Source organism: Ahaetulla prasina, chromosome 1, assembly GCF_028640845.1.
Source record: "Ahaetulla prasina isolate Xishuangbanna chromosome 1, ASM2864084v1, whole genome shotgun sequence".
In the NCBI taxonomy this organism is placed as follows: domain Eukaryota; kingdom Metazoa; phylum Chordata; class Lepidosauria; order Squamata; family Colubridae; genus Ahaetulla; species Ahaetulla prasina.
Window position 1 is genome coordinate 77,788,628 of NC_080539.1, and position 27,987 is coordinate 77,816,614.

Consider the following 27,987-nt stretch of genomic DNA (forward strand, 5'->3'; position numbering starts at 1 on the left):
TCTATTCTATTCTATTCTATTCTATTTCTATTATAAATATGTCACTTGCTGATAGACCTAAGAGGTTTTGCAAAAGATGTCAAAGAGATAACATATCCTTCCCTTTTGACATTGCCTCCATTCACCACCTGTATCAGTCTTGTCCATCATACAGTTCCCATAGATTTCTCCTTTCATTAAGGATTTTTTTTGAATTTATATTCTGCCCTTCTCCGAAGACTCAGGGCGGCATCCATTTGTATATTATATACAAAGTCCACTTTTATTGTCCTCAACAATCTGGGTCCTCATTTTACCTACCTTATAAAGGATGGAAGGCTGAGTCAACCTTGGGCCTGTTGGGACTTGAACTTGCAGTAATTGCAAGCAGCTGTGTTAATAACAGACTGCATTAGTCTGTTGAGCCACCAGAGGCCCTTAGGAATGCAATTGGCTTTATTTTATTTTATTTTATTTTACTGTTTTTTATTTAAATAAAGTGATTTTTTTATTTAATAAACTGGCTGACTTCATTATTCATTCATTCATTCATTCATTTATTAAACTGGGTAATCCATTCCATCGGTGAATGGTGTACACGAGGCACTTAAAATAATACTAAGATCATGCAAAACAAAGTCCCCGAAAAAGAATATCCACACCACTGAAACCTTAGTGTCGTTGTTGTTAGTTCCGAAGTCGTGTCCGACCTATCGCGACCCCATTGACAACGTGAAACCTTAGTAGGGCAATGTTAACTTTTTTAGTTGCTTCTCCAAGAACTCAGTTTCTAACACACTTTTTTTCCTGAACATAAATTTCTGCAATGTAAGATTTTAAAAGATTGGAGTGGGGCGGGGGGGATTTCTGGTTTTGGATTTCAGCTGATTGATTCTCTTCATTGCTGATCTTTATGCTTGAGAAAAGTCTGTTTTGACAGATTTCAAAAATGTGCTCTCAGAAATGTGTGATAAAATTCCATGCATGTATGTATAGATAGATAGCTGTCATATTATTTCTTTCCATTCTGTCAGCCATGCGAAGGTAGACTGAACTATGAAACAGATGTGTAGGCCAAAAGTTACTTTTATTAGAAAAACTATATTATTTTCATATGAATGGAGGATGCTGTCCGAGGCATTTTTGTAAATCTCATTCATGGGCTATTGTGAGCTATTGATAAGGTGACCAACTATTTTACAATGAGAAGGAGGACACAAATAAATTGAAGAAAAAAAGTAAAAGAAACATTTTATTCATTGCAACAATAATACAGAATACACTATATGATAAATGCATAATAAAAAACATTTGTAACAATAACATTTTATATTGTAATTATGTTTACATGCCTATTAATTATTTAAATGAGTACTTTTCCATTGAATAAACTTGTAAATAAAATTATACATATTTGGAAATTATTAAATAGATAATGAATTAATAAAACATGAATTATTGTGCTCACCTGTGTATGATTGAATATTCACTGAGAAAGAAGTGAATCTAATGCGTGCGTGTGTGCCCTGTCATGTTTCAGTAAGAAGTAAACAAAGCCACTTGACATAATTTTTAAGACAAATATGTGTATATATAATTTTAGATAATATTCATTGGCTCTCCTGGTTTAGCATAATTGAATTTACTTGCCCTCCTTCCTAGATAATGCATTTGTGGTTGTCAAGTTGTCATTTATAACTTTTTTTCACTGTTTTGCCAATGTATCTGATTTTAGGGAGACGGTTTGAAACTGTAAAACAATGCAAAAACAGCCTAAAAATGTTAACACTGATGTTTCTGACAAGTATGATGTGTCTCTGGCTAGAAGAGTGGGTCAAAGACCATCATAAGAACAGTGCTTACTCCAAGAATCACATACTGACAACACTGAAAACATGTATTACTTTACCATCCTGGGTGTGAGACAGAAAAAGCATATTTTCCCATGGAGAGGATTCAGTCCCAAGAGAGGGGAGATTTGCTTTCCCCAGTCAGTCATATGCTGGTGACTGACTAGGGATCAGCTGCCACAGTTTATAAGGAGAATTCAAGCGCAAGCGTTTTTTTAAAAAAAACCCTTTTTCTTTTGTGCCTCTTTTGGACACAATTGAATTTATTGGCTCTTAGATTTATTGTCTATTATTGTTGTTATTGTTCATCTCACAGTCACCCAGATGCTCAGATTGGGTTTGGCATTTATTATTGTTGTTGTTGTTATTGTTGTTGTTGTCATTTATGGGTAATATAAGACGCACCAGCAGCAGATCGACCAGCATTGCCTTTTACCACCCACGCTCCGAAAACAAAGTGTGACTTTCTGTTGTTGTTGAATTCCCCTCCCGTGGCCAAAGCGCGTTCAACTCCGAAGCAACGCATGCCGGGAATTGTAGTTTTGCGGAAACTGCGTCCGAGGACTTCCTACGGTGCCCTCTCTAGAACATCCACTTCTTAAACCAACCGCAAGAAAACAGGGTTAAGGATTTGAAAATTCCCGCGACGGCTGTGATTTGCTCTCGCGAGACCTCGTTCCTCCACCGTCTGATCCTCCTCCTCCTCCTCCTCCAGAGGCCGGTGAGTGATCGCGGGGGGGTGGGGGCGGGGGGGGAGGAAGAGGAGGTCGCTGCGCAGGCAGCGAGCGGGCGAGCGCGGTGACGGGCGGCTGAGTAGGCCTGGCCCAGGGAGCCCGCCAGCTTTCTTCAAAACTGCTGCTGCGGCGGAAGCGGGAGAGATGCTGCTCCTCTGAGGGTAATAACGCGAGCGGCGCGGCCCAGGCGGCAACCCCCGCCTCCGAAGCAGGTACGGTGGGGGCGGAGGGGGAGCGGGGGACAAGAGGTGCTTGGCTGAAGGAGCGAAGGGCTGGGCGGCCGGCTCGGTTCGGCTGGCGAGGCTTCCCCACAAGGCTCCGTTCGGCGGGCAAGAGGAGGGCCGTCGTCGGGCTTGTTATGTAACCGCCTGTTGGAGACACCCGAGGAGATCCGGGGTTGCCCTCGTTGCGTTGCGGCTTCGGAACCCCGCCAGGCTGAGGGGGAGGGGCAGTGGACGGCCTTTCCCCCCCCCCTTCCAGCCCCGCCGCCCCGGCCTCTCCTCGCTGTCGCCAGAGGCCGGGAGAGCCGCTCTGGCCGGGTCGAGCGGGTCCATGCCTGGCGGCAGTTTCAGACCGGGGTGGGCGGGGGGAGGGGAGGTGGAAAACGTGCTTCGAGCTACCGGACTGAGGGAAGGCGAGGAGAGCGCTCGCCTTGTCTTTGCTTTGCGGCGTGCTCTCTCCTGAGGCCCTGCCCCGGTGCCTCTGATCTACTCTAGCGAAGGCAGCCTTTTTGTTCGCAGGCCCTAGTTCCTGGCCATGCGTCTCCCTTCTTGGAGGCGTAATCGCTAAAACGAGATGAAACAGCCATATTATCTATACCTATATCTCTCTCTATATATATTTTGAAAAGAGTCCGTCGGATCATAGGCCAGGCCTAGCCTGGACTTCCTGCTGCTTGGACAGTCTGGTTGGTTTTGTCAATGCGGAGGAGGCTGGGATTGGTTAATCGGTGTTTTCCTTTCAACAAGTGTGCGACTTATTTCACGAAACCGGCAAGACTTTTCCGTTTACAGGGCCCAGTGTAATACTTTGTGCTTAATTGTTACTTCACCTGCTAGAATAAGGCAGCAGTCATGAAAATGCTGCCCCACGACTTTGTAGGATTTGAACTGACAGATTGGATTGGTGGTTTCCCCCTCCCCCATCACTCTATTGCAAATTTTGTAAGAGTGAAGTTATCCTAAAAGTAATAAGACTTTTGCTGTTTTGTGCATTTGAAAATGTCCCTATCCCTGAAGTGTGAAACCTGCTTAGACCAGTAGATCTGACAGCTAGGTAGGAAGTTCCCGGTTAAACAAGCTGAGCTCTTATAATATAATATATAATATTGTTTATAATATAAACAAGCTGAGTTCTTAAGGTATCTGTGTTTTAAACATGTAGACAATTATCAGGATTGCATTTGAATTTGATTTGCCTTTCCAGAGTCGAAGTAATTAATGAACATGAACATGAAGACTATTGTCATGTATGCTTAGGAATGACAGGAAAGGGGAAGTATGCTTCAATAAGAGGAAATGCAGTCACAGAATGTTTTGGAGTATCCTGATTTCCAACTAATTCATAAATGTTGGTAAAATGTACAAATAATCAAATTGTTGCCATACCAGCAGCCTTTGTCTTGAAGTTAATTTCTATCCAGAGACTGCTGTATAGTTGGCTGTTCTAGATTAGGAAAGTTGAATGCATAAACAAAACTATCTATTGGGGTCTGCTGTGAAGAAAGATTTTTCAAGGGATCTCCAAAGCTAAACATTCTTTTCTGCTAGTTTGGTTAAAGGATCACATTATGGTAACACAAGTAGCTGCATATACTTTGTGGTAATAAGAACTGCAAAATGTATTCTTCTCATTCTTATTGTCACTAAGGATTGGTATTTGATGACCCTATTTAAAGTGAGATGGGAGGGAAGGGCAAAAAAATCATTGGCAGGATAGTGTTAAGGATTATCTGAAGTATCTGGCAGGTAAAATCACTCAGATCTGGGGTTCTGTCTGGGAGAAGACTACCCTATCCAGAAACACCAATGGAAAATCCCCAGATCTAAGCAATCCGATAACCCATAGCTACTTGGTCTGATTAGGGTTGAGCCTAACCCTAAATTTTATCCTACCCAAATTTGATAGTGTTACCTGATTGGCTTTCAGTAAATATATAAAATTGCATGTCAGCAGCATATTGATGGTACCTAAACTTATGCCAGCAAGACCATCAGCTTCATCTAGCATTAAATAAAATGGTAAAAATCAGAGTCTTGCAGAACCCTTCAAAATAGGTCATAAGGAGGAGACCAATCACAACAATGTGCCCCTGCTGTTAACCATTTGAGCCAGTCCAGAAAAATACTATGATCAGTTGTATTGAACAACACAGAGAAAAAAAGGAGGATCAATGGATGTACTGCCTCCAATGTGATCCTATCAGAGATCACTCAAAAGTGACTTTAATGCCATCTCAATGCTATACTCAGGCCTGAAACTCCTGGAAGTTGACTAAGATAATTGTTTCCTCCAGGGCCCTCTTAAGTTGCAGCTTGATCATCTTCTCTACAACTTCCCCCTCAAAATAAAGGTTGGAAACAGATGGAAATTATTCAGTACTATTGGGTCCAGAATAGCTTCTTGAGTACAGTCCACCCCATCACTGAAGAATGAATTTTGGATGAAACCATAAAGTATTTCCTGACAGGACTAAGCCAACTAGAAAGGACCTGGAACTAATTCAGGCAACCTTGCTGACGGCTTCAAAGGCCCAATCCATATCCTTGGGACCATCAAGCTCCAATTCTTTCCCTATAACAAGGACTCTTTTGTCTCTGGTACTTTTGGCTCTCCCCCAAGAACAGATAAGGTTGGCTTGCTACAGGTCACTTATATTTGACGTACCTTCTGATACCACCCAGGGGGGCATACTTTCTATTCCACTGTTTATATCCTAAGATCCAAATGGTCCTATCCTTGCTTGCTTTTATAAGGTGGCGAACATCTGATTCTTCCAGCATTGAGCCAGGTGATTAGTTGAATCCATTTTAAGTGTTTTATGTGGCTAGTTAAAAAATAGGATTTATTAGTTGTGGATACATAAGCTGTCTCTGGTGCAATACATTTTAATTGCTATATTTGTTGATGTTTTAGTTGATTGTTAGCCACACAGTGGCATGGGACATGAATGAATAATAAATAAGTTGTAAGCTGAAGTATCTTCATTGTCATGAATAAAAATGAGTAAATATTCTAAAATAACTGGATTTTTTATTGTTAAATGTAGAACCCAACAACTCAGTATTTTTACATTCTGATAGCTAACTACCGATAAATCAAGACAAAACAATTATCACAAAGTATCATTACAAAAAATGTTTTGTGGCCTTTGAAGAAAATGTATTTATGGCTTAAGGAAAGTATTGTAGTTATAAAAGTTCACTGAAGGAATCAATGTACAATTTTATTATCTTATATTGTATATAAGATATGTAATTTACAATTTCTTTTCTGTTACATATACTAGCTTCCTGTAAGCACAATATATTGTAGCTTAGAATATTTTTAAATTATTATAATGTTGAACAGAAGAGGGCTAATATGATGTGTGTGGAACATCATATTAGTATTGTCTTCTGTACTGATCTTGTTATTAACAGCATTTCCCCAAAATAAAGCCTTCTTTCCTGATTTCTGAAGACATTAGTCCTTTTTTAAAAATTAAGCACATGATTTTTCTTCTTCTACAAATAATCTAGATGTCAACTATAAAAACCTTTAAGGAAAATAAATCTAGAAATGACAATTGGGCTATCCCAAATGGTCTGGGCAGTTTTTGGCATTCAGTGAATCTGGTAACAAAGAACTCCCTTAACTTCAGTGGTGGTGAATTAAGGACATAGATCCCAAGCTTAATCCAGTAGAAGCATAGCCAGTTGAGGGCATTCTACCAAGTAAACAGTTAAAGCACGCTCAAACGGACTATTCACAGTCATGCTGTGCACTTGTGGATAAACCTCTACATGTTTACATACTTTTCTGGGAGAAACTGGGGTTAAAGGTATACTGGAACTATTAACATTTATATTTTGACTTATTTAAAATTATTGTTCATGGAATTATATTGAAAATTTTGCAGGCCTGAGCCTTAATTAATTCCCAAGTCTTAATTTGCTTTTTGCACAGTGTAATTTCTTAAAACTGATTTAAAGTAAATAAAGAAAACTGTTCTCATATTGTTAAGGTTGCATCTTAAAATTTAAAATTAAAATAATATATTTATTTATTATTTTATTTATTTTATTAGATTTCTAGACCGCCCTTCTCCTGAAGGACTCAGGGCGGTGTACAGCCAAGATAAAAATAAACAATATACAATTAAAAATAGATTAAAAAACTTATTATACAGTTAGGCCGATAAATTAAAATATATAATCTAAAAAAACCCAATTTAAAACTAAAAATTAAATTTAAAAATCTCCCCAATTTAAGAAAGCCCCGCGCGAACAAACAAATATGTTTTCAGTTCGCGGCGAAAGGTCCGAAGATCAGATATTTGGCATAAACCTGGGGGAAGTTCATTCCAGAGAGTAGGAGCCCCCACAGAGAAGGATCTTCCCCTGGGGGCCGCCAGCCGACATTGTTTGGCGGACGGCACCCTGAGAAGTCCCTCTCTGTGTGAGCGTACGGGTCGGTGGGAGGCATGAGGTAACAGCAGGCGGTCCCGTAAGTACCCAGGCCCCAAGCCATGGAGCGCTTTAAAGGTGGTAACCAGAACCTTGAAATGCACCCAAAAGGCAACAGGTAGCCAGTGCAGTCTGCGCAGGAGAGGTGTTACATGGGAGCTACGTGGAGCTCCCTCTATCACCCGCGCAGCTGCATTCTGGACCAACTGAAGCCTCCGAGTGCATCTCAAGGGGAGCCCCATGTAGAGAGCATTGCAATAATCCAGGCGAGAGGTATAAAGGTATAAATAAAGGACTATATATTTTCTTGTATAAAAACAGGTATTTGTAGTTCAATAATATAGTCACTTGTACTATTATTTCATTTCACTAATCAAGATAGTATCCCAAACTCTGAAGTTTAAATATATATGCTTTTTCACGTTTGAAAAGAACATTGCCATTGTTAATCTGAAACAGATTTAGTTGTTCATAATCTTCACCTCCCATAGCCAACTAAATCATAACCCTTCATTGCCATCAATGTGATAATTCGTAGAAATAATGGACAACAACTGGCACACATATGTCTCTTGTTAGGGTCAAGCATTTGCGTTACCTTGACTTGCAATATGTAGCACTCTTATGCTACGTGCCTGTAAGAGTGCTGCTGATAAATTGTGAAGCCAGGTGAGGTGATTTTGGTGCTGGCCTTGTCTATCCTGAGCCCATTAGACAATGTCAGATATTAATAAAATAATATTTGTAGCTCAGGGTTGACATGAGGGGTCCTTGGTGCTCCCGGCTTGCTTGTTTTCTTGCAGACGTTTCATTACCCTAAGTAACATCATCAGTGCTACACTTATGTTACCTAGTTTAGGTAATGAAATGTTTGCAAGAAAAGCAAGCTCAGAGAGCACTTATATCAGATATTATTTGTAAGCACGTGACTGATTCTGGTAAATTTTGTCTAATAGCCTCCATTGCCTTATGTATGTTGAGGTACCCCTGCCCTATCTGTAACATCTGAGCCCTACACACAATGGCTGTACTTACCTTATCTGCTGAGTGAATCAGATCTAGCTCCTGGACATAGAGCAGCACCCAACAGTGCTTAGGTGCAGACTGAAAGTATTGGCTGCTGCAGCAGGAATCCTCCCCTCAGTCTAATCTATTAGTAAGAAAGTAGGAAAAGCTTAATATCGTAGATAAAGTGGACATTTGTATAAGAGGCCCTCTCTGCTTCAGTGATACGCAATACTGCCTGCTGAAGGTAGGAAAGAACTATTTCATTCTTTCCCCCTGCTAAGTCAGGCCTTAGGGAGAGGCAATATAACATGGCTGTTAAAAATCGCCTGAAATAGTCCAACTTTACATCCTAGAACTGTAGTATTCCTGATTCCTCCAACTCTTCAACCTCAGCAGCTTTAAACTGAAATTCAGAAAAGGAGCAGCTGTTCTACTTCCTAATCATCATCCTCTGAATTGTTTAGAGAGGGGGTGAGGTGAGAGAGCAATCAACACCATTTTGGCAAGGAATTTGGGGGGTGGGTGGGAAATGCCCCAGCAATTACCCATACCCTAACCCTTGCACCATTTATTTAGCTGTCATTTGTTTATATTGGTCGAAATTGCTGGAAGTGTGTTTTTTAATGCAGGAGATAGAGTAAGGGGTGGGGGGGGGGAGGAAACAAACAGAAAAAAAATTAGTTCTTTTTTCCCCCTTTAGCCTTACTAGTCATATACTCTTTAAAATTAAAGAGACTTAAAAGAAAATAATTAAAATCTGAATTTCTTTTAGTGTGCTATACCACAGCCTTGGTCATATATTTTATAGTACAGTATTTGTAATTACTTGCTGGCACTAACTGCTTACTTGAATAAACTTCCCGCTGCATTTTTACAGTGAAACATGCGAGACCTAACTGCTCATGTAACCAGCTGTCTACTGCAGTTTCCAGATGTGACTATACAAGCACTTGGAGAAGATGAGATAGCACTAAATTGTGTACTTTATGGGAAATTCACAGGAGGTAAACATTTGAACCTACACTTCTTAATTATTAAGACTACAAAAGATGTATTGCGATATGCATGATTAAATATTTCTGTGAGGGCAAAGGAAGATGGGGTAGAGAAGGTGAATTGCATGATTCTACGATTTAGTATAGGAAGGACTTTTCTTGAATCAGCACTTCTTTTGGACATACTGCCTTTTATATTTCTTTAAATGCAAAATCTGATTGTAGAACTACAGCAGGTTTATCTGTTTTGCTTTCAGTGGTAGCAACATTATTCATATAAATTTCTGGTGGTTTGATTCTCAGGAATTAATATGAAATTCGTAAATTATCTTGCATTATATAGCATAAGGCCATAAGCCATATTTATGTTAGAGCAGACAAATTAAGAGTGCTTTTCATTGGTGATCATATTATATATATTATAATATATATAATATATATTATATTTTATATATATGTTTGTGTGTGTGTGTGTGTGTGTGTGTGTGTGTGTGTGTGTGTGTGTGTGTGTAAACTGATGTCTGTCTATAGTATATGATCTGACCTCTATTTTTTTTTAAATGCATTGGAGATGTTAAGTTAAAAATGCATCCTACTCAGCACTAGATGCAATGTAATCCTGGAGCAATGTCTTCATTCTCCAAGCAATAAGTGCTTTGTTTGCTAAGCCTTTGCTACAGATGTCTTTATCTGAGTTCATTCTTCTCTTGGACTTAATCATGTTACTAACAGAGGTCTGAATCATTGTTCCACTGGAAAATATTTTGCCACTCAGTAGTTCACAGGGATAATAAGAGTATTTAGAAAATAGCATTTTTGTGTAGAACACCATAGTTTTTAGGAAATATTTTCATTGGTAAATAATTTAAAACTATGAGGCACAAGCATTCTGCTGAGGATTACAGTATATAAATTATTTTGAGCTCATCAATTAAATTTACTGGACTACTTAGTCTAGGGTGTGCTTCAAATTATATGTAACTAAAATATGGAATTAATAAATCCTAGTGCCTGATGCAAGGCTTTCCCCCCAGTGTTTCTCCAATTTTCTCTATGAGTATTATTTTTTCACAGATAAGATTTCCTCTTATATATATTTCCTCTCTTCTCTTCTAGGTCGAAGTGGGTTGGCTTGCCTTGCATGTGGACCACAACTTGAGATTGTAAGCCCGATCACAGGAGAACGACTGTCAGCATATCGTTTTAATGGGGTGAATGAACAGCTACCCACTATTCTTGCAGTGAAAGAGTTTTCCTGGCAGAAAAGAAATGGACTGTTAATTGGTTTGGAAGAAACAGAAGGAAGTGTTCTGTGTTTGTATGATCTTGGAATATCCAGAGTGGTTAAAGCAGTTGTTCTTCCTGGAAGGGTATATGCATTATTTCTTAATTTTAAAAATAAGTTATTTGTCCTGTTGTTTCTGCTTTAATGCTTTCTCTTATAGCAAGTATTAATTGTGATTTTTGAAAATTACAATCATATCTTTTTATATTCCAGATTTACAATCAGGTAAATTAATTGATGTTGTGTTCTGTAGTGTAAGATGTTCTCAATTATTAGAATTGGTGAATTTTGCCATAAATTCTGGAAAAGTATACTAAGCAGACTGAGCTACTAGTGAATGCAGAAATAAATTCTTGATGGACGGTAAAGAATTTTTATGTAATATAAAAAAAGAGATAAAGAGAAACAAAAATGCACATATTTGTCTTCTCATCTGTGAAAGAACTTTTTATCGTTTTGCTACAACTAAATTTATACTTTATTCATGTTAAATAATACATATGTGGTTAAAGTTAACCCTTTAGTTGGTCTTTCTACCTTATTTGTTTCAAATGTATTGCCAAATGCATCTGGATTTGCACAGATTATAATAAGCAATCATGCTTGCATTTTTGTTGTTCTTTTCTACCTTGGGCAGCTTCTGACTGCAGTAGCACGGCTGATCTGCTGATGTATAGAATTGGCCAAGATTGGAAGTAGGAATAGTCCTTTCTTTAGGAATATCTGTGCTCTTTTTGAGAGCAACCTGACTCTCGGGAAGAACATTTTAAGAATTCAGTGAGAACTGTGTGGATGGTTCTCTGTCTCTGCTTTTGTGGTAGATGCAGCCAATATGCTGCTACTTTATTTGTTTATTTTAAATAAGCTTATGTTTATGCTGATAATCAGAAAACACTGATTTTTCCCCCCAGTTTCTCTGCCCTCTTAGATATGAATTTAAAATAAATATTAAATTTGGCTAGAATTGTCTTCAATGTTTTATTTAGTTAAAATCAGAAATAAAGTGTGATGATGTAGTAGGTCCTCTACGCTTCGGTTTTTACTCTTAAAATGCTAAAGGTGTGGATGAGATTAGCAAAAGAATAAATCACTCATTTCTGATTTAGATAAGAAAATAATTTTTAATATTATGTAATATTAGAAAGCAGTGTGTACAGAGGTATCCTGACTAAAAATATTTTGTGAGAAAACAAACACAATCCTTCAAGGGAGTTCAGTACTTGAAAAAATAATTGCCAAAAGAGATGAACCCGGTTGTTCAGGTTTGGATGGCATTATATGAAGAGTGTTTTTTTTTCAATGAATGTTTGTGTTCTGTTTAGGAAGCTTAGTGATTTCTTTTGGCAATACATCGAATCTCATTAATTTCAAAATTAAGTTAGGGTATTCTAAGGAAATGTCTTTGCTGCTTGTCAGCCTGGAAAAAATTACCATATTTTTGGACTATAAAATGCTCCGGACTATAAGATGCACATTAGGTTTAGAGGAGGAAAACAAGAAAAAAAAATCTGCCCCTGCCTCCGCGGCCTGTTTGCCGCCACAGCCCATTTGCTACCGCTGCCCATTTGCTGCTGTGGTTTGTTTGCTGCCGCTGAGGCCCATTAACCATGGCCCATTCACCGGCGATAGGTGGAAGCAATCCCCGCCACCTAGAACAGCTGATCAGCGCCGCACCAACCCCTCCCTGCCACCTCCGCCGCAAAATTTAATGTATAAGACGCACAGACATTTCCACTCACTTTTGGGGGGGGGGAGTGCATCTTATACTCCAAAAAATATGGTATGTTTCATGACTCATAACATTCCAAGGATAAGTTAATGGTTTTCTTATGAGCACTTAAAGAAATAAATGATAGATGAAACTTCTATGTGACTATTTTGAAACAATCATTGATCTGTGTGTGCCAAATATATGAAAAAATAATGAAAGCTTTCTAATAACTTTTAGTAGCCATGTGACAAAATTGCACTCTTTGCATTTAAAGAGGTATTGATCGTATCACTATTAGTACTTAACCAGCAAAAATAGCTTTTCTGAATTACTGTATAAAAATGAGTCTGGTAGTTTTTTGGATATTTTGACTAGATTTCAATAATTCAAAAATTACAGATATAAATCCCAAAGTGACATTGACTGTTTATGTGTTTATCCTATAGGTTGTCCAGCTGCTTAACTAATGTTACATTTTTTTAGGTCACTGCCATTGAACCAATTATAAACCATGGAGGAGCCAGCTTGACAACTCAGCACTTGCATCAGTGTCTCAGATGGCTGTTTGGTGTGGCTGTGGTGGTTACTGACGTTGGTCATGTCCTCTTGATAGATCTGTGTTTGGATGATTTATCATGTAACCAGAATGAAATAGAAGCTTCTGGTAAATGACATTCCTTTTCATCTGTAATACTGATTTTTTGAGGAGTTAGGTTTTCTAAATTAAATGGGAGTATAATTTACAAAATTAAACTCAGAATACTAATTGAAATTCTCATCACTGATCTTTGGGAAGATGACTGCCATTGGTCTATTGTCCTAAATATGTATATTTGATTAAGATAGAGAAATACAAATTGACAGCAGCAGGAGAAGATAAAATAGAGCAGTATTTTTTATGCAGTAATTCACTGAGCTAGATATACTGGCCTTTCAGATTTACATGCATTACAGTAGTGATGTAGATTATAGATGTGATGTGCCTCTAACCTACGTATGGTATTAAATCATATGAAAATGGGCTAGGAACAAATACTTAGAAATATAGAAACTTTCATCTGACTAACTAGCTGTTATTTCTTACTGCTTCTGAATATCTTGCCTTACCAGTCTACACTTGGGTGAAGTGACTAAATCCATATATGGATTTATTAAATAGAAAACTTAATATTATGGACCAAAATCTGGAGTACTCTTGTTCTTTCTCACATGTCCAAAATAATGTCCAAAAGGCAAAAAACCCTTATTTGCATTATTATGAACCTACAGATTGTGATATGTATTTGTATAAAAATTAGACTATGAAACTATGTTGATTCCTGTAGTCATTTTTTCAGGACCATCCATGTTCAGGAAATTTTAAAAGGAACTAAAAATGAAAGCAACTGTTAATTTGGCTTTGTAATAAAATTGAGATATGTTTTAAATGAAAAAAACAGGCATTTATTGATCTGTTCATTTTTAGCTGTTTGGCACTGGAGGCATTAAATTGTATTCAAGAAATAGTCTAAAATGTACATGGCATTGATGGGGAAAAAGAACAGTGAAACAACCTATTGGAAAGCCCTAGTTAGTCTCAACAGATTGCCAAAAAATTACATGCGGAAAAGAAACATAACAGTGAAGTTTTCATTTTAAAGCTTTATTTAGGTTAAATATTGGATTGTGCAGGCATTTAATTGGATTATCTATAATGTTAACAAAATCACATGTTTGCATTTCCTCTTCATTTTTTAGAGAAAGGAGTGAACTGATGAATGCATACAGTTCAGGAATAGTTGTGGAGTCCGTGGTACTCTCTTGAGTTTGTTTGGTTGGTTGCAGAAATTTTATTACTGGACTAGATAACATCATGATGATGTTACCTGGACAGGTAATGAAAGATTTGAAGGAAACAGTCAAGCTCAGAGAGCACCAAGGACTTCACAATTCAACCATGAGCTACAATTCTCTTCTATTGATACAAAATAGTTAAAATGAAAAGAGATGAACAAAACCAATCTGTATCATTAGTCAGTGTGCATAAGCTATTTTATTTTGTAAATAATTTCTTTTAAGTTTTTAAATAAGGCAATAAGAATTTGTTATTTGCCATATATACAGATCTAGAAGTTATCACTGGAATCCCTTCTGAAATCCCACAAGTAAGGGAAGCTGTAACAAGGAAAGGCCGACACCTCTGTTTCCAGTTACTGAACCCATCAGGAACTGCTGTGACAACTCTCTCATATATACAGAGAAGCAACCAGTTAGCTGTGGGATTTTCTGATGGCTATCTTTCACTGTGGAATATGAAAAGCTTGAAGAAAGAGTAAGTGTATGAAAAGTGGTATGTCATTTAATGAAATAAATTGAAAACGAAACATGCTAATATGCTGATCATTGAAATCTGTATATATTTTTGAGATGCATATTCTGGATATTTTCTCCCTTTACTAAAAGGACCAACATATAGCTCTCCAGATGTTGGATTGCATTTCCACAGGTTCTCGGTATTGGTTCTGTCAGCTAGAACTAGTGTGAGTTAATGTATTACTCAAACTTACCTAAATGTATTACATAACACAGCAATTTGGAAGAAATAAGTGAAAAGTGATGTTATCTTAGCGTGAAAGTTCTCACAAGTGTAGATCCATTTATGAGATTCGCTATCTAGAGAAAGAGTGGGATGAAGCAATTGCTATTGATTCTTCCATCCTCTGGAGCCTTGAAGTTTTGTCCTGGAGAGTTAAAATTCTATATGCAGAACATTATGCCTGATACTGCGGATAAAAGGAGAGATTTACAAAAACCATATTTCATTGTGGAGTTCCAGCCTTTTCACAATAGAATGATTCTTTGGATTAATTCCAATATGTTTAGTGAATCAAATAACTCCTATTACTAGTTTATAGTTTAGAGAAAATAAAGTTCCTTATATGAAAAACGCATCCAACATACGCCATTTTATTATGCATTTAAAAATGCATCCAACATATTTATAATATTTAAAAATGCATCCAACATATTTATAATATGCATATATTATAATTAGGATTAATGATATGGTTACCTACTTAATACTTTTGTTTCTGTAAGTTTTGAAACAGTTCCATGTGATCGGTCGTTTAATTCAGACAGCATAATCTTAGTAGTCTATATTATAGAATGCTGCAATATAGATTACACATTACCCAAAACACCATATTTCCTGTCATTTCTGTGTTGATCGTATAATTGAATATTGAATTAAAATATGATTACTGAATTTCCATCCATTATAAAACAATAAATATTTAGTAAATACGTCAAAATAATACAGAGTGTGTCCTGTAAGCTAGAGAATTATTATTAAATGTATCCATTTCCCATGTCTTCCATCCTACCCCTAATATTCAGATATCATTTCCAGTTAGAGGGAGGGAGAGTTCCTGTATATGCTGTTACTTTTCAAGAACCTGAAAATGATCCTCGCAATTGTTGCTACTTGTGGGCTGTCCAATCAACACAAGAAAGGTGGGTAAAGCAGTTTGGCCATTCTGCTGATACTAGATTCTAAAAATGTGTTCAAATCATGATTTAACTTGTCTTTACTTGTTTTGCTACTCTCTAATAAGAAATTGGTTCATTGGATAGAGTTGTTTTACCAGACTCTAGGTATGCAACTGTATCTGTTTCAAAACCAATAATGTGAAATGGAAATCCAAAATTAGGATTTATTTTTCCTACTTATGTGTTGAAATAGTATATGTGTACTAATAGAAAATAAGTAACAGGAGAATAAAAAGGGGGATAATTTCAGAAATTCTCTTCCCTTTTGCTTCTCCCAGTGTTGGGAAGTAGTATGAAGAGCTGAAGGAAGGAAGAAGGCCAGTTCTACACTCTGATCCTATATTTTTAGATTGGAGAAACTTCATTCTTATTGAGAATTTCATTTCATCTAGGAAACATGGATTTGTTCTGTAAAACTCCTTAGGTTTGAGGTCCCCGGTAGTTTTAGTATGTATTATTCTTGCATATTAAAGACTAGACTTCTATTCTGTAGAAGCATGAAGATGCCTGCAGTTTTTGTTCATATATGAATATAATTTCATGATCATTTAGATGGCATGGATCCTGGTAATTAATAATGAAATTAACAGGGGCAATTTGATTTTTGTGCAATTGAGGGAGCTTCTACATCTGAAATGGAATAACAACCTTTGCTGTAGTGATAGCAATAGCAGTAGCACTTAGACTTATATACCACTTAACAGTGCTTTATAGCCTCTTCTAAGTGGTTTACAGAGTCAGCATATTGCTCCCAACAATCTGAGTCCTCATTTTACCGACCTTGGAAGGATGGAAGGCTGAGTCAACCTTGAGCTGGTGAGGATCAAACTGCAGTCAGTAGAATTAGCCTGCAATACTGCATTCTAAGCACTACACTACCATCAGTGATATCTGTTAGATGAGGGATGGGGGAAGTATTTTGAACTGTTGGAAAGAGGAGTCTTGCACAGTAGTATAGTTGTAGTATAGTTGCACAGGGCTGAAATTTTGTATTTATTTTGCCAGGGTGTTCTTGTTCCAGTTGAGTTAGAGCTTTCTTTATCTTTCAACTGTATAAGACTTAGAGATTATAGTAATGTTTTCATTGGCTTCGTACCTCAAACAGTTGTAAAATAAGGCCTTCCATGTGAACATAGAGCCATAATACAAGTTCCCTAGAGTCACAAGTTATCCTTTCTGTGATTTACTATACAGCTGTGCTTACTTTACTATCTACTTAATATTACATAGCAAATAATTGAGAGGCTTGTATTTATTATAGTCAATTTATTTCATTTTAGTGAAGGAGATATTCTTAGTTTACATCTGCTGCAGTTGGCTTTCAGTGACAGAAGGCGGTTGGCATCAGGACAAATCATGTATGAGGTAAAGTATTACGTTCAAATTTTAAGTACTAAAGTGAAGTGTATTAGAACCTATTACAGCATTGTTTGACAAGGCATTGATCTCACCACTGCAAGCTGGCTGCTAGTTTGCTTGCAATTACGTTAATTTAGATTTTAAGTTAATTTAGTTTCTTGCTGGGGCAGAAATAGAAGCTCAACTTGTTTTTAATGCTGTGGCTATTGAGATAATTCTACATGTTTTAGACAGTATTAAGAACATTTTTAATTTCATGTGCACATATATTTGCATTCAGCAGTTTCTTCTCAATTGTTAACATGTTATACATGTTGAGTTTTGTACTTATTCAGCCATTTACATTATTCATTGTTAAAAATAAGAAAAAGATTAATAATAGGATATAATTTAATTATGGGCCATTTCCTGCCACAGATTTAAAATCATTGATTTTATAAGAAGGTAAATAACAATGTAGTACTTGAATGTAATAGGATCAGAGACAGAGGCATCAATTGGGAGAGGGTCCCAAAAAAATAATGATTGCCATGGTTGTGTGATAGAAGCCATGGCCCTATACATGCAACAAAATAAGTGTGTGTGTGATTTCAGTTGTGCAGTTCAGCCATCATCTTCATATTTTTATACATCCAGCAGACATCCAGATTTCATCAAGATGTTCCATAATCTTAATGAGATGCAAGGAAAGCAACTTGGAACAGCAGCTGTAATTGCCCAATCTCTGATAGATTCTGACCTTTCACAGGATTTTTCTGGGAATCTTTAACATGGAAACTTGAAAGTGGAACTGTAAATGGGGAGCTCTCAAACCTGAGTCATGTGAAAAGGAAATAGACAGTGGTTGTTCATGAAAACTATAGTGATGAAATTGTCCTTTTCAAAAATATATCTATATATGTTTCAAAGCATTTATTTTAGTCTCTGGTGCTTAATGCAACACCGTAAAACCACTTGAACTTCATTTTGAGTTATATTTTTAAGCAGATATTTTTAATAGCTTATGAGTAATAATTTATATATCTTTCAACTGTTTTAGAAAGAACAAGCCTCAAATATTGTAAGAAGCTTAGGAAAAATTTCACAAATACACTTCCTTCCAGGGTTAATTTTCTGTAGGTTTAACTGCATACTTAACCATTACATTTTTTCATAAATTCAGTTTCCTGCCTTTTCCCTTCAAAAGTTGTTTAATTTAAACAGAAAAACACGCCTGATTTTGAATTATATTCATATACTGAATCAATGGGTCATGTATAAATTGCCTAACATTGAACTAGATTCATCATAGGTGCTGAAATGTCATAGCCACCTTTTTGTTTACTAACTCTGATATGTGAACTGCCTACTGGTTTGCACATTTTTCAGCTTGGTTATTTACTTTTACAATAAACACTGAGAGGTCATAAAAGTTTCTTTAAGTATAGTTTAAGCTAAGTATAATTGTATTTGTGCAGTAATTATGTTTTAAAGCATTTTAAATTATTAAAAAACCAAAATAAATTGCTCTTATTTTAAAATACTTTCTGTGCTACTAAACAGTAAAATGGTTTCTGATAAAAACTCCCAACAGTATTTCCTCATTTAAAATAACTTTGGTTAGTTAATATCAAGAAGTATATTGATCTGTGAACTACTGGGAATATATAACCTGCCATATGATTGTTCTAATTTTGTGGAAAGTAATTTAGAATCAAGGTTTGCATCCTGGGAGAAAACACACATATATCTTCAAAGGAGTTCTAACAAGTTTTTACATTTTTATTCAAAGAAGCATTGCCACTTCTCTAATACTGAACATTCATGACAATTAAACAGGGTTCAATATGCTTCCTGCTCTTAGTGGAAACAGTTGTTCTTTATCTTTCACTTCATTCTTAAAAATTGTCAACATCATTGATTAATGGTGTCTTAAAACTGTCAGCACTGTTGATGGAAAGTTGCCATTCAGGTAATACTTTTAAGACCAAAATAATTTTATCATAATTGAAAAGATTTTTCAAGCATCCAAGTTGTTAAGCATTTGTTATTAAGAATTGAACTTCTCATGTTCTTGATCAGATGCACTGATTTGATATAATATTTTTTCAGGGTTTGGAATACTGTGAAGAAAGATACAGTCTGGACCTTACAGGGGGGGTTTCCTCTTTGAGAGGACAGCCTAGCAATACCAAATTAATCGGTTGCCAAACTATAGAAAAATTTCGAAGCCATGTTGACAGAGAAGATAGTATTAATGAAGGTTAGTATTGTAAATATCACAGCCAATAATGAGAACTTGTTATATCAGACTCAAGCCAGAACTATACAATTTGTTACTGCATAAATGTTGATTAATTTTTTATGTCCTATTTAATTCTTAGTAATAATTTGTGGTATATATTTCAGCTATGAACAACCTAGATACGTTTTGTGAAGTCCTATAAATCTATATTAAATCAGTACTTTGACAAAATATCACTGAAAAGTATGTATGCTTCCACAAAGACATACAAATTTATATCTAATATAAAAGAGTGCTCTTCTGCTTGTGCAGTTGAGCTTCCTATTTTTTTTCCTGTATGGGCATTGTGTTCCCAGATCTGGTGTGGAGAGGAACAGAATTAGGGTTTTTATTGCATTATCAAGCAGAATGACATATTAGATCTGACCGAGAACAACTAAAGGAGCTATTTCTGGTTTTGGCAGTTAGAGAATAGAATGACAGACATAGCTGCACTTTCTGAATAGATCAATAAGTCACATAACTATATTTTCCAAGAATACTTAGTAGAGTTCTGTTACATTTTTTACATATCCATAGAATTGTAGTGATATAATTTGTAGCTGCCTTTTATAGAAATTCTATCCCCTTTTCTTTTTGATCCAGTCACATCACCTGATACAAGTGTATCTGTCTTTAGCTGGCAAGTGAATACCTATGGTCAAGGCAAGCCATCTACCTACTTAGGTATTTTTGATATAAATCGCTGGTATCATGCTCAGATGCCAGATTCATTAAGGTAAGTGGTAGTTTCTTCTTACTACAAAATATCAGAAAAAATAGATTTTAATGTTGTCAGATTTACTACTTCTTTGTCTGTTTTCTTTAGGCCAGGGGAATTGTTACACAATTGTCCGTATTTTGCATTATGGTCTTTGGATGCGGTGGTGAGCATCACCTCTCCTAATCATATTTTGGATGTCTTGGTACATGAACGAAGCTTTACTCGGGGAGTGCCTCCTTCTTATCCTCCACCTGAACAGTTTTTTAACCCAAGCACGTACAATTTTGGTAAGTGTATTATCAACTGCCTTTATGGGAGCATTCTGAAGTTATTGCATCCACAATATACTTTTGAAATATTGCTCTGATGGCCTTTCCAGGCACAAAAAGTGGGATACAAATCTAATAAGAATAATGCATATTCTGCTGCAGTAGATCAAATAGTGCCATTAATTTGTATGTCAGATGTAGGAAAAGTGCCATGTAAAGCTCAGATTTATTCTTAATACAGATAGTCATCAACTTACAACCATTTGTTTAGTTACAGTTTGAAGTTACAACAGCCCCCCAAAAAGTGACATATGATCATTTGTCACACAACTGTTGCAGCAACTCCATGGTCATATAATCAAAATTTGGAGTCTTGACAGTGTTCTGGAGTGATGTGGCCATCTTTTGTGACAAACAAAATCAGTGGGGAAGCCAGATTCACTTAACAATCATGTTAACTTAACTTAACAACTGCAACAATTCATTTGGCAACTTTGGCAAGAAAGATCATAAAATGGGGCAAAACTCACTTAACTGTCTTGCTTAACAACTGAAATGTTGGGCTCAATTGTGGTTGTAAGTCAAGGACTACTTGTATATGAAATGCACATTGCTCATTTTGATATAAAATATTAACATCTTAGGGTTTCCTTTGGGTAGTGCTAGTGATAAAAAGTATGATTAATTAAACAATGTTTAATGTCAACTGTATTATTTGTTATGCTCTGCCCCAGAGAGTAGCATTTAATTTTAGAATTAAATGTTGGGATTTGGGTGTGGGCACACATTAGTACTGGAAAAGCTACTGTCTCCCTTTCTCTTTAAGCCAGTGCCCTTTCTCCTTGCATTTTGTTTGTGTTGTGTACATAACTTTTTTTTTTTTTTGCAAACCTTCCTCCTGCTTCTATTGTACAGGGGATACTGACTAATACTGTAAAAGTGGTACCATACTGGAAAGCCATCATTATCCCTAGCTTGGTTTTAAAATGATTGAATATATATTTCAAGAGCCAAACTGATTCATAGAATTAAATTATAGTCCATTGATTTGGACGGAGACCTGGATATAGGCTGAGGGAATTTAACTTTTCATCTTATACAATTATCTTCTCTGCATCCCAATGTATGCCAGCAATGTTGAAAAAAAATTGCTGGAAAGCCCGCGCCCCCCCCCCAATAATACCAGTCATTTGCCCCTCATTATTCTAATGAAGAACTCTGTTCCATAGATGTCACTTGTTTGCTGAATTGTGGAATGGTTCATATGTCTTGTACAGGATTTCAGAAAGATGTAAGTATTATTTGTTTACTGCTAAATTATGTTATTCTGTTTATTTATTTTCTTATCTTTTTCAATACATAAACATATGAATTAGCTTGACTTTGGAAACTTCACTTCTAATTCCTCCCTTAAAAAAATGTAGTGATTTAATAGTTATTTGTTGATTTTCATTCTAACCCTGCAGAGACAGTATGGTCTAGTGGTTAAGACATCATATCAGAAACCAGGCGACTGAGTTCTAGTTCAACATTAAGGCTTAATGACTTGGGCCAGTCATTTTCTCAGCCCTCAGGGGAAAATGGGTATGCCAACTCCTGTAGCAACCAATGGACCAACGTTTGGGTTGATATGGAAAAACGGAGCCCTGGAGCTGGCAGAATTTACGATTTTTTAATATGCCTGCTTATACTTCTCATCGTATTTGCTGAGACCAGAACCTACTACTTCCTTTAAAAATGTTTACTTTCTCATTTTTAAACATTTTACTTATTTTCTTAACTGGTACAAGTAGTCCTTGATTTATGACCACAGTGGAGCCTGTCCAGCATGATTGTAAATCATGACAGTTGTAAAATGGGTCAGTCATTTGACCGATATGGTCTTATAGTCTTTTTTGCAATAGTCATTAAGTGAATCATCACAGTTGTTAACGTGGTTCGTAATGGGCACAGTTTTACCAAAACCTGGAAGTAAATGCCAGTTTTTAACAAAACTGTTGTAAAACATCATGGGACACCGGGATGCTGCAATTAACCATAAATGCAGCCTGGTTGCTGACCACCCAAAGTGTGGCAATTTGACTGTGTGGGCGGGGGGCGGGGGAGCAACTGTTAGAACTTCAAATCAGATCATAAATACCTACCCCAGTAGGTTTGTCAGAACTTTGAACAGTCGCTAAGTGACCAGCCATAAGTCATAGACTACTTCTATTTGGAATCAGTTAAAAAGTAGTTCTTAAACATTTATGATTTTTTTGTACCAGAGTATGCAGTTTTTCAGAGGCACTTGAACAGCACAAAGCCTTGCAAGTTACAGGGTCTTGATTTCTACTATCCTGCCTGTGCCCAACACAGTCACATATATTTCTTTATAGCTTCTTTGCTTGGTATAGAGAAAATGAAAGAAAAATAATAAATATAATTTATGTGCCTTTATTTTGACAAGAATTGTTAATTTTAGTAGGAATTTTCCAGTGTTCTACAGACAGTTTGTCCTAATGCAAAATTGTTTGATTAATTGCAGACATTGCATTTCTTAAAAAATTCTGCCTGTTCATTAAATGAAACTATTCCTGAGGGTTATAATAGATGCCTTATAGCTGGTTTACTATCTCCAAGATTTATTGATATACAGCCAACAAGTCTGAGCCAGGTAAGTTTATGATGAAGATATGATTGAAAATGCAGCCATTCTGTTATTTGATTGAATTGGGTTATAGCATTTGATCTAACAAAAATTCTGCAAGGAAAATGAGGTTTGTGAGCAGCCCCAGTGTCTCCATATTCGTAGCTGGATCTAACATGTCAGTTGCTATGCAGCTTCAGATGGATTGTATTTTTAATGCTGAAATTGTGAATTACGGATGCCATGAAATGCTGAGATAAGTGTGTTTTGTTTTCTTTTTGATTTTTTTTTAGGAAGAGCAGTTTGAAGCTGTGTTATCAACTGCTATCCAGACAAGTTCTTTGGGACTCCTCACTAGCTGCATCAAACAGTGGACTGCTGAAGGTAAACGTAACCTTGTTGTTCAATAAAATTATTTTGTTAAAGTAACTTCTATAATTTCTGCTTTTTGTTTTTTAAAGAGCAACCAGATTCTGCACCCAACTTGCGTTTTGTTCTCGAATGGGCATGGAGTAAAGTTGTTAAAACAAAAGAAGACTTCATTCGTCTCTGTAAGTAGTATAATGTGCTTTGAAACAGTGGAAATCAACATATTGTATACAGAAATTACTTGGTAATTGGGCTTAATTCAGGGGTGAAATGCTTCCGTTTCAGACCGGATCGGCTGATCCAATAGCAATGCCAGCAGGTAGTTCAGAGAACTTATAGCAAAATCCCTGCCCCCCGGCCCAACCCCCCCCCCAAACGCCCAAATAGGCTGTAAAAACTGCTGAGGCACCTGATCGTCGGAGCCTTTTTTTTTTTTTACTTTTAAAAGCATTTTTTACAACCTATTCAGCTGAATAGGTTGTAAAAAAATTGCTTTTAAAAGTAAAAAAAAAAAAGATTGCGCACCACAGCTGATCACCCACCCACCCCATGCGCGCTGATCTACTTACCCCATGCCTCCTTTTGGTGTGCACTGTGCGCATGCGTGCACCTCGCATGTGGTGCGCACTGCACATGCGCAGCCAGCGAACCAGTAGTAAACCAGTTCAGATTTCACCACTAGCTTAATTGTTTAATTATATTGGATAAAAACATGCTGAATTCTGAGCCTTAACTAAAATTGTCAAAACTTTTTTTAAGGCGCTCCCTTATTTGATGGATCATCTAACTTCATTGATCCACAGAATCTACAGTCTCTCCAGCGCTGTGAATTGCTTCTTAGCAACCTTAACACAGTATTAAACTATTTTATCACGGAAGCTCAAGAACTGACTGAAAAAGGTATGTAAATATCATAAAATTTAAGATGCACATTTTATATTACCTTTAGCAAATAGGAATCTTTCATTCTTCTTCATGTATTTATATGTTCAACTATTGTGTGGTCATTTTTCCCTTCAAATTAGAAAATAAAAAAAGTTGATCTCCAGACACAGTACAGAAAAGTTTAAAAGAAAGCTTGATTTATTATTTGATTCTTAGTATAGTGGAAATTTTATATCCTGTGCAGATAATTTGTGGCTGTATTTGGATTAAAGCTAGAATGCCTTTACAATCATGAATGAGCTAAATTATCCCTGTGTCTTTAAGATGACAAATTATTACTCATATCTCGTCAAGGTTACATGAAGCTTTTTTTTAAAAAGCAAGTCTATGTTCACTTTTTTTAGGCATTACAGATCTAACAAACAAACAGGTTGTAACCAGTCTCCTTTCGCAGTACTTACAAGTGGTCATCTGGTTCTGTCGATCCAGTCTCCTTCCAGAAAATTTAGGTATGTCTCCTTCAGCTGTCATATCTCAGTAACAGGCTGTTTCTCATTTTATTACTAGTGTATGTCTATTTCTTATGGAAAAGTTAACATAATTTTGAAAAAGTTGATTTCTGAAAATCTAGATTTCAAATATGCACATTAAGAACTCAGAAGAATCTGCTTTTTTATTGCAGTTTGTTTAGAACCTTTTCATCTTTGCCGTCACTATTTATTACATATGTTTCATTTTGATTCAAAACTGCTGAAGCTATTCTTTTTTTCTAAAGGCATCTATTTATGCTTGTAACCAATTTTCCAGAAGCAAGAATGAGAAACAGAAATTTTTATTTTTTATTATTTTTTATTATTTTATTTTATTTTACTTTATTTTCTTTCCTTCCTTCCTTCCTTCCTTCCTTCCTTCCTTCCTTCCTTCCTTCCTTCCTTCCTTCCTTCCTTCCTTCTATCTTTCTATTAGTCTTTCATTTAATTATGGAATATTAAAAATACCTTGGTGTGGATCTTTATTTTCTTGATAATGAACAAAACTAATAGCAGCAAATTGAATGAACCTGTCCTTGTAAAAAAAAATCTGCTTTCAAATATTAACAGGATTAATCAGGGGTACTGGGTCTTTATTGCTTTTTACTGCTAATAGGTTTGTGCACTGTGGAGATATGAATGCCTCATAGCAATACCAATAATTAGAAATCTACTTTCCTAATATTTTTCTTAATTTTTTAAAAATATAATGATAATGGGCAAGGTAGTTGTGTTTTAACTTCTCAGCTACATTGAGGTTAGCCAGTATAGTTGTCATAGTATTCACACTTGCTGTATTTCTAAAATGTTAAACTCATGATCAAAACAAAACATATATTAGTGCATGAGAATATCTTGCCATTAGTATTTCCGTACAACTTTCATTTTACTTGCATTCTCAATTACAATGTTTTGAAGCCTGGCTGGATTTGCATTTTCAATGTCCATACTAATATATTGGCTACCTGTACAGTGAGAAACTTTGTTAAGATATTTAAATTTAGTACCTGGAGCACTAGGGTTGTGCAGCGATACAAAACACACCCGTTATAGCTGATTGGTTGAAGAGTGCTAGCTCCTGCATGAGGCAATCTGCTCTGTGATTGGTTGTTGTGGGTGTGAAGGGAGAGTTTCCCCTTTTTTCCCCGCCTTTTTCTTCTGTGCCCTGTGTTCTCTGTGATTTACCTGATGATGCTCCTTTTTGCCTGATTATCTTGTTTGGTGTGTGTGTGTGTGTGTGTGTGTTTGTATGTGTATAGATTTATTTATATAAAATTATAAGTTCATGTCAGCGTCTCTGACCCCATTTGGACTATGCAATTCCCTGACAAAATTTGTTTCCAATTGTTTTCAAGAATGCTGAACTATGCTGCATAATAACTGTATTAACTCTGTAACTAGAGTCAGTGATAGTGGTTGACCAAACAATTATCATTGAATTTTATTCTATTCTCTAATGAAGAACATTTTGAGCAATAATATAATGAATGGCATTAATAGTTATAGTAATTGATTTTTTAATAAGTGAAGACAGAATTTTTAATCCAGTTATGGAAGGAAATGTACTTCTTACAAACATACTTTGAACCAACATCTCATCTATAATTTTATTGGTCTTTTTCTTCTTTTGGATATTTTATCAAAATGTGAAAGCTTCATAGTGTTGGAGCTTTTAGTAGATTATGGTAATACCAGTTTTGAGTGTAAGGGTCCTGCTTATTCAAAAAAAAAAAAAAATTAAGGGTCTTCATTCACTATTGAGGGCATTTTGTATGTAATTGGAAAAGCTTATATTTAATATTTGACCAGTTATAGTCTAATTAATATTTTGAATTGCCACAAATAACAGTATAAATATGTAGTAGTATTTTTCTATTCTGGCTACAGCTAGAATTTTTTTGCACCTGATACATTTAAAAATGAGTTTTTATCCTTTTTTTATGCAGAGGAAGATATGCATTTGTCAAAATCTTTCTATAATTACCAATATATTCAACGGTTTTATATCAATTGTCGTCAAAAATTGGAACGTTTATCAAGGTAAGAGGTTTTTTTTAAAGTGTATTAAGTCTCAGTAAAAAGATTTTATCAGGACACCAAAGTTTATGTAAAAAGTTGAGTTCATGTTTATAAAACAAAAAATGGGTAGGGAGAAAATATCACTAATTGTTTTCTTGGTGACATTTGAGATAGCCTGTTTATTCCCTTTTTTTGTGGCACAGAGGGTGGTTCAGTATCTGCCTTCCTTTTTTTCTCTTGTTTTTATATAACTGAGCAATATCTTGTTCTCCTCAGGATCCTTATAAGTTCTTTCATGTTTCTGATAAGATTTATTAAAGCATGTGGCAAATAAGTGGCCACACTCTTTAAAAATGTCATTTTAGAGACTAGCTTTTTCTTACGCTTCTACATAAATTGTTTAGCTTTTAATGTTTTGTTGAAGTCTTTGGGTTTTTGTGAATAAATTTTGAAGGAAGAGAAATTTGAATTGCATGATTTGTTACTAAATAGCCTTTTTAAACTTGCTTTTAACAATAGGAAATTAAATGCCTGCCTTCCTGTTATAGGGGGAAATGGAATCCTGATTGTTTGATGATTGATGGCATGATTTCCCAGTTAGGTGATTCAGTTGTGAAGTTGTGGCAAAGAGATGATGGGGGGACTGGAAAATATCCTCCTCCAACATTACATGTAAGTAACGTGACTAAGACAGCCAGTTTTATGTAGTGGTTTAAGGCAGTAGGAAATAACTGGGAGACTGTGGATTCTATTGCTGCCTTAGGCAAAAAGCCACCTATATGATTCTTGAAAGTCTGAAAAGTGCATGGATTTGTCCAGGAAATTGCCAGTAATGAAGAACTTTTTAAAATATTTGTTGTATTTGAATAATCAGAAGAGTTGACTTAATGTGTGTGTATTCTCGTTATAGGCACTGCTTGATCTCTACTTGTTAGAAAACACTGAAGAACTCCACAAGCATGCAATTGTATCCTTTCAGAAACATAGAATATGACAATGGTTACAGATGTTTCATTTTCAAGGTTTTAAAATTTTTCTTTTAAAGCTTAGCATTTTCCACTATCATTTCTGTCCAACACTGACAGAACAAATGAAAAAATGGATATTATTGGAGTTGATAATAAAACATTGAGCCTGAGAGGAGTTTGCAATTTATAAGACTGCTTTCCTACTTTGTAGGTCT

General features: G+C 36.0%; 1 protein-coding gene across 5 annotated transcripts in view; it reads left to right on the forward strand.

The window, feature by feature from the left end:
- The first annotated feature begins 2,405 nt into the window (after positions 1–2,405).
- The window catches only part of AHCTF1 (AT-hook containing transcription factor 1), a 47,635-nt gene continuing 22,053 nt past the window's right edge, over positions 2,406–27,987 (forward strand). For 2 of the 5 annotated variants that reach the window (XM_058164992.1, XM_058165031.1), the window contains exons 1-19: positions 2,573–2,775; positions 9,116–9,242; positions 10,350–10,603; positions 12,713–12,893; positions 14,333–14,540; positions 15,608–15,724; positions 17,041–17,125; positions 19,211–19,361; positions 19,989–20,121; positions 20,212–20,393; positions 21,605–21,666; positions 22,900–23,028; positions 23,295–23,385; positions 23,463–23,552; positions 24,130–24,270; positions 24,660–24,764; positions 26,732–26,825; positions 27,353–27,476; positions 27,715–27,771. In XM_058164992.1, the coding sequence (XP_058020975.1) occupies positions 9,122–9,242; positions 10,350–10,603; positions 12,713–12,893; positions 14,333–14,540; positions 15,608–15,724; positions 17,041–17,125; positions 19,211–19,361; positions 19,989–20,121; positions 20,212–20,393; positions 21,605–21,666; positions 22,900–23,028; positions 23,295–23,385; positions 23,463–23,552; positions 24,130–24,270; positions 24,660–24,764; positions 26,732–26,825; positions 27,353–27,476; positions 27,715–27,771 (2,325 nt within the window). In that variant the 5' untranslated portion in view covers positions 2,573–2,775; positions 9,116–9,121. Of the gene's footprint in view, positions 2,551–2,572; positions 2,776–8,591; positions 8,715–9,115; positions 9,243–10,349; positions 10,604–12,712; positions 12,894–14,332; positions 14,541–15,607; positions 15,725–17,040; positions 17,126–19,210; positions 19,362–19,988; positions 20,122–20,211; positions 20,394–21,604; positions 21,667–22,899; positions 23,029–23,294; positions 23,386–23,462; positions 23,553–24,129; positions 24,271–24,659; positions 24,765–26,731; positions 26,826–27,352; positions 27,477–27,714; positions 27,772–27,987 lie in introns of those variants that run through there. The other 3 variants (XM_058165001.1, XM_058165021.1, XM_058165011.1) reach the window with 3 other exon arrangements.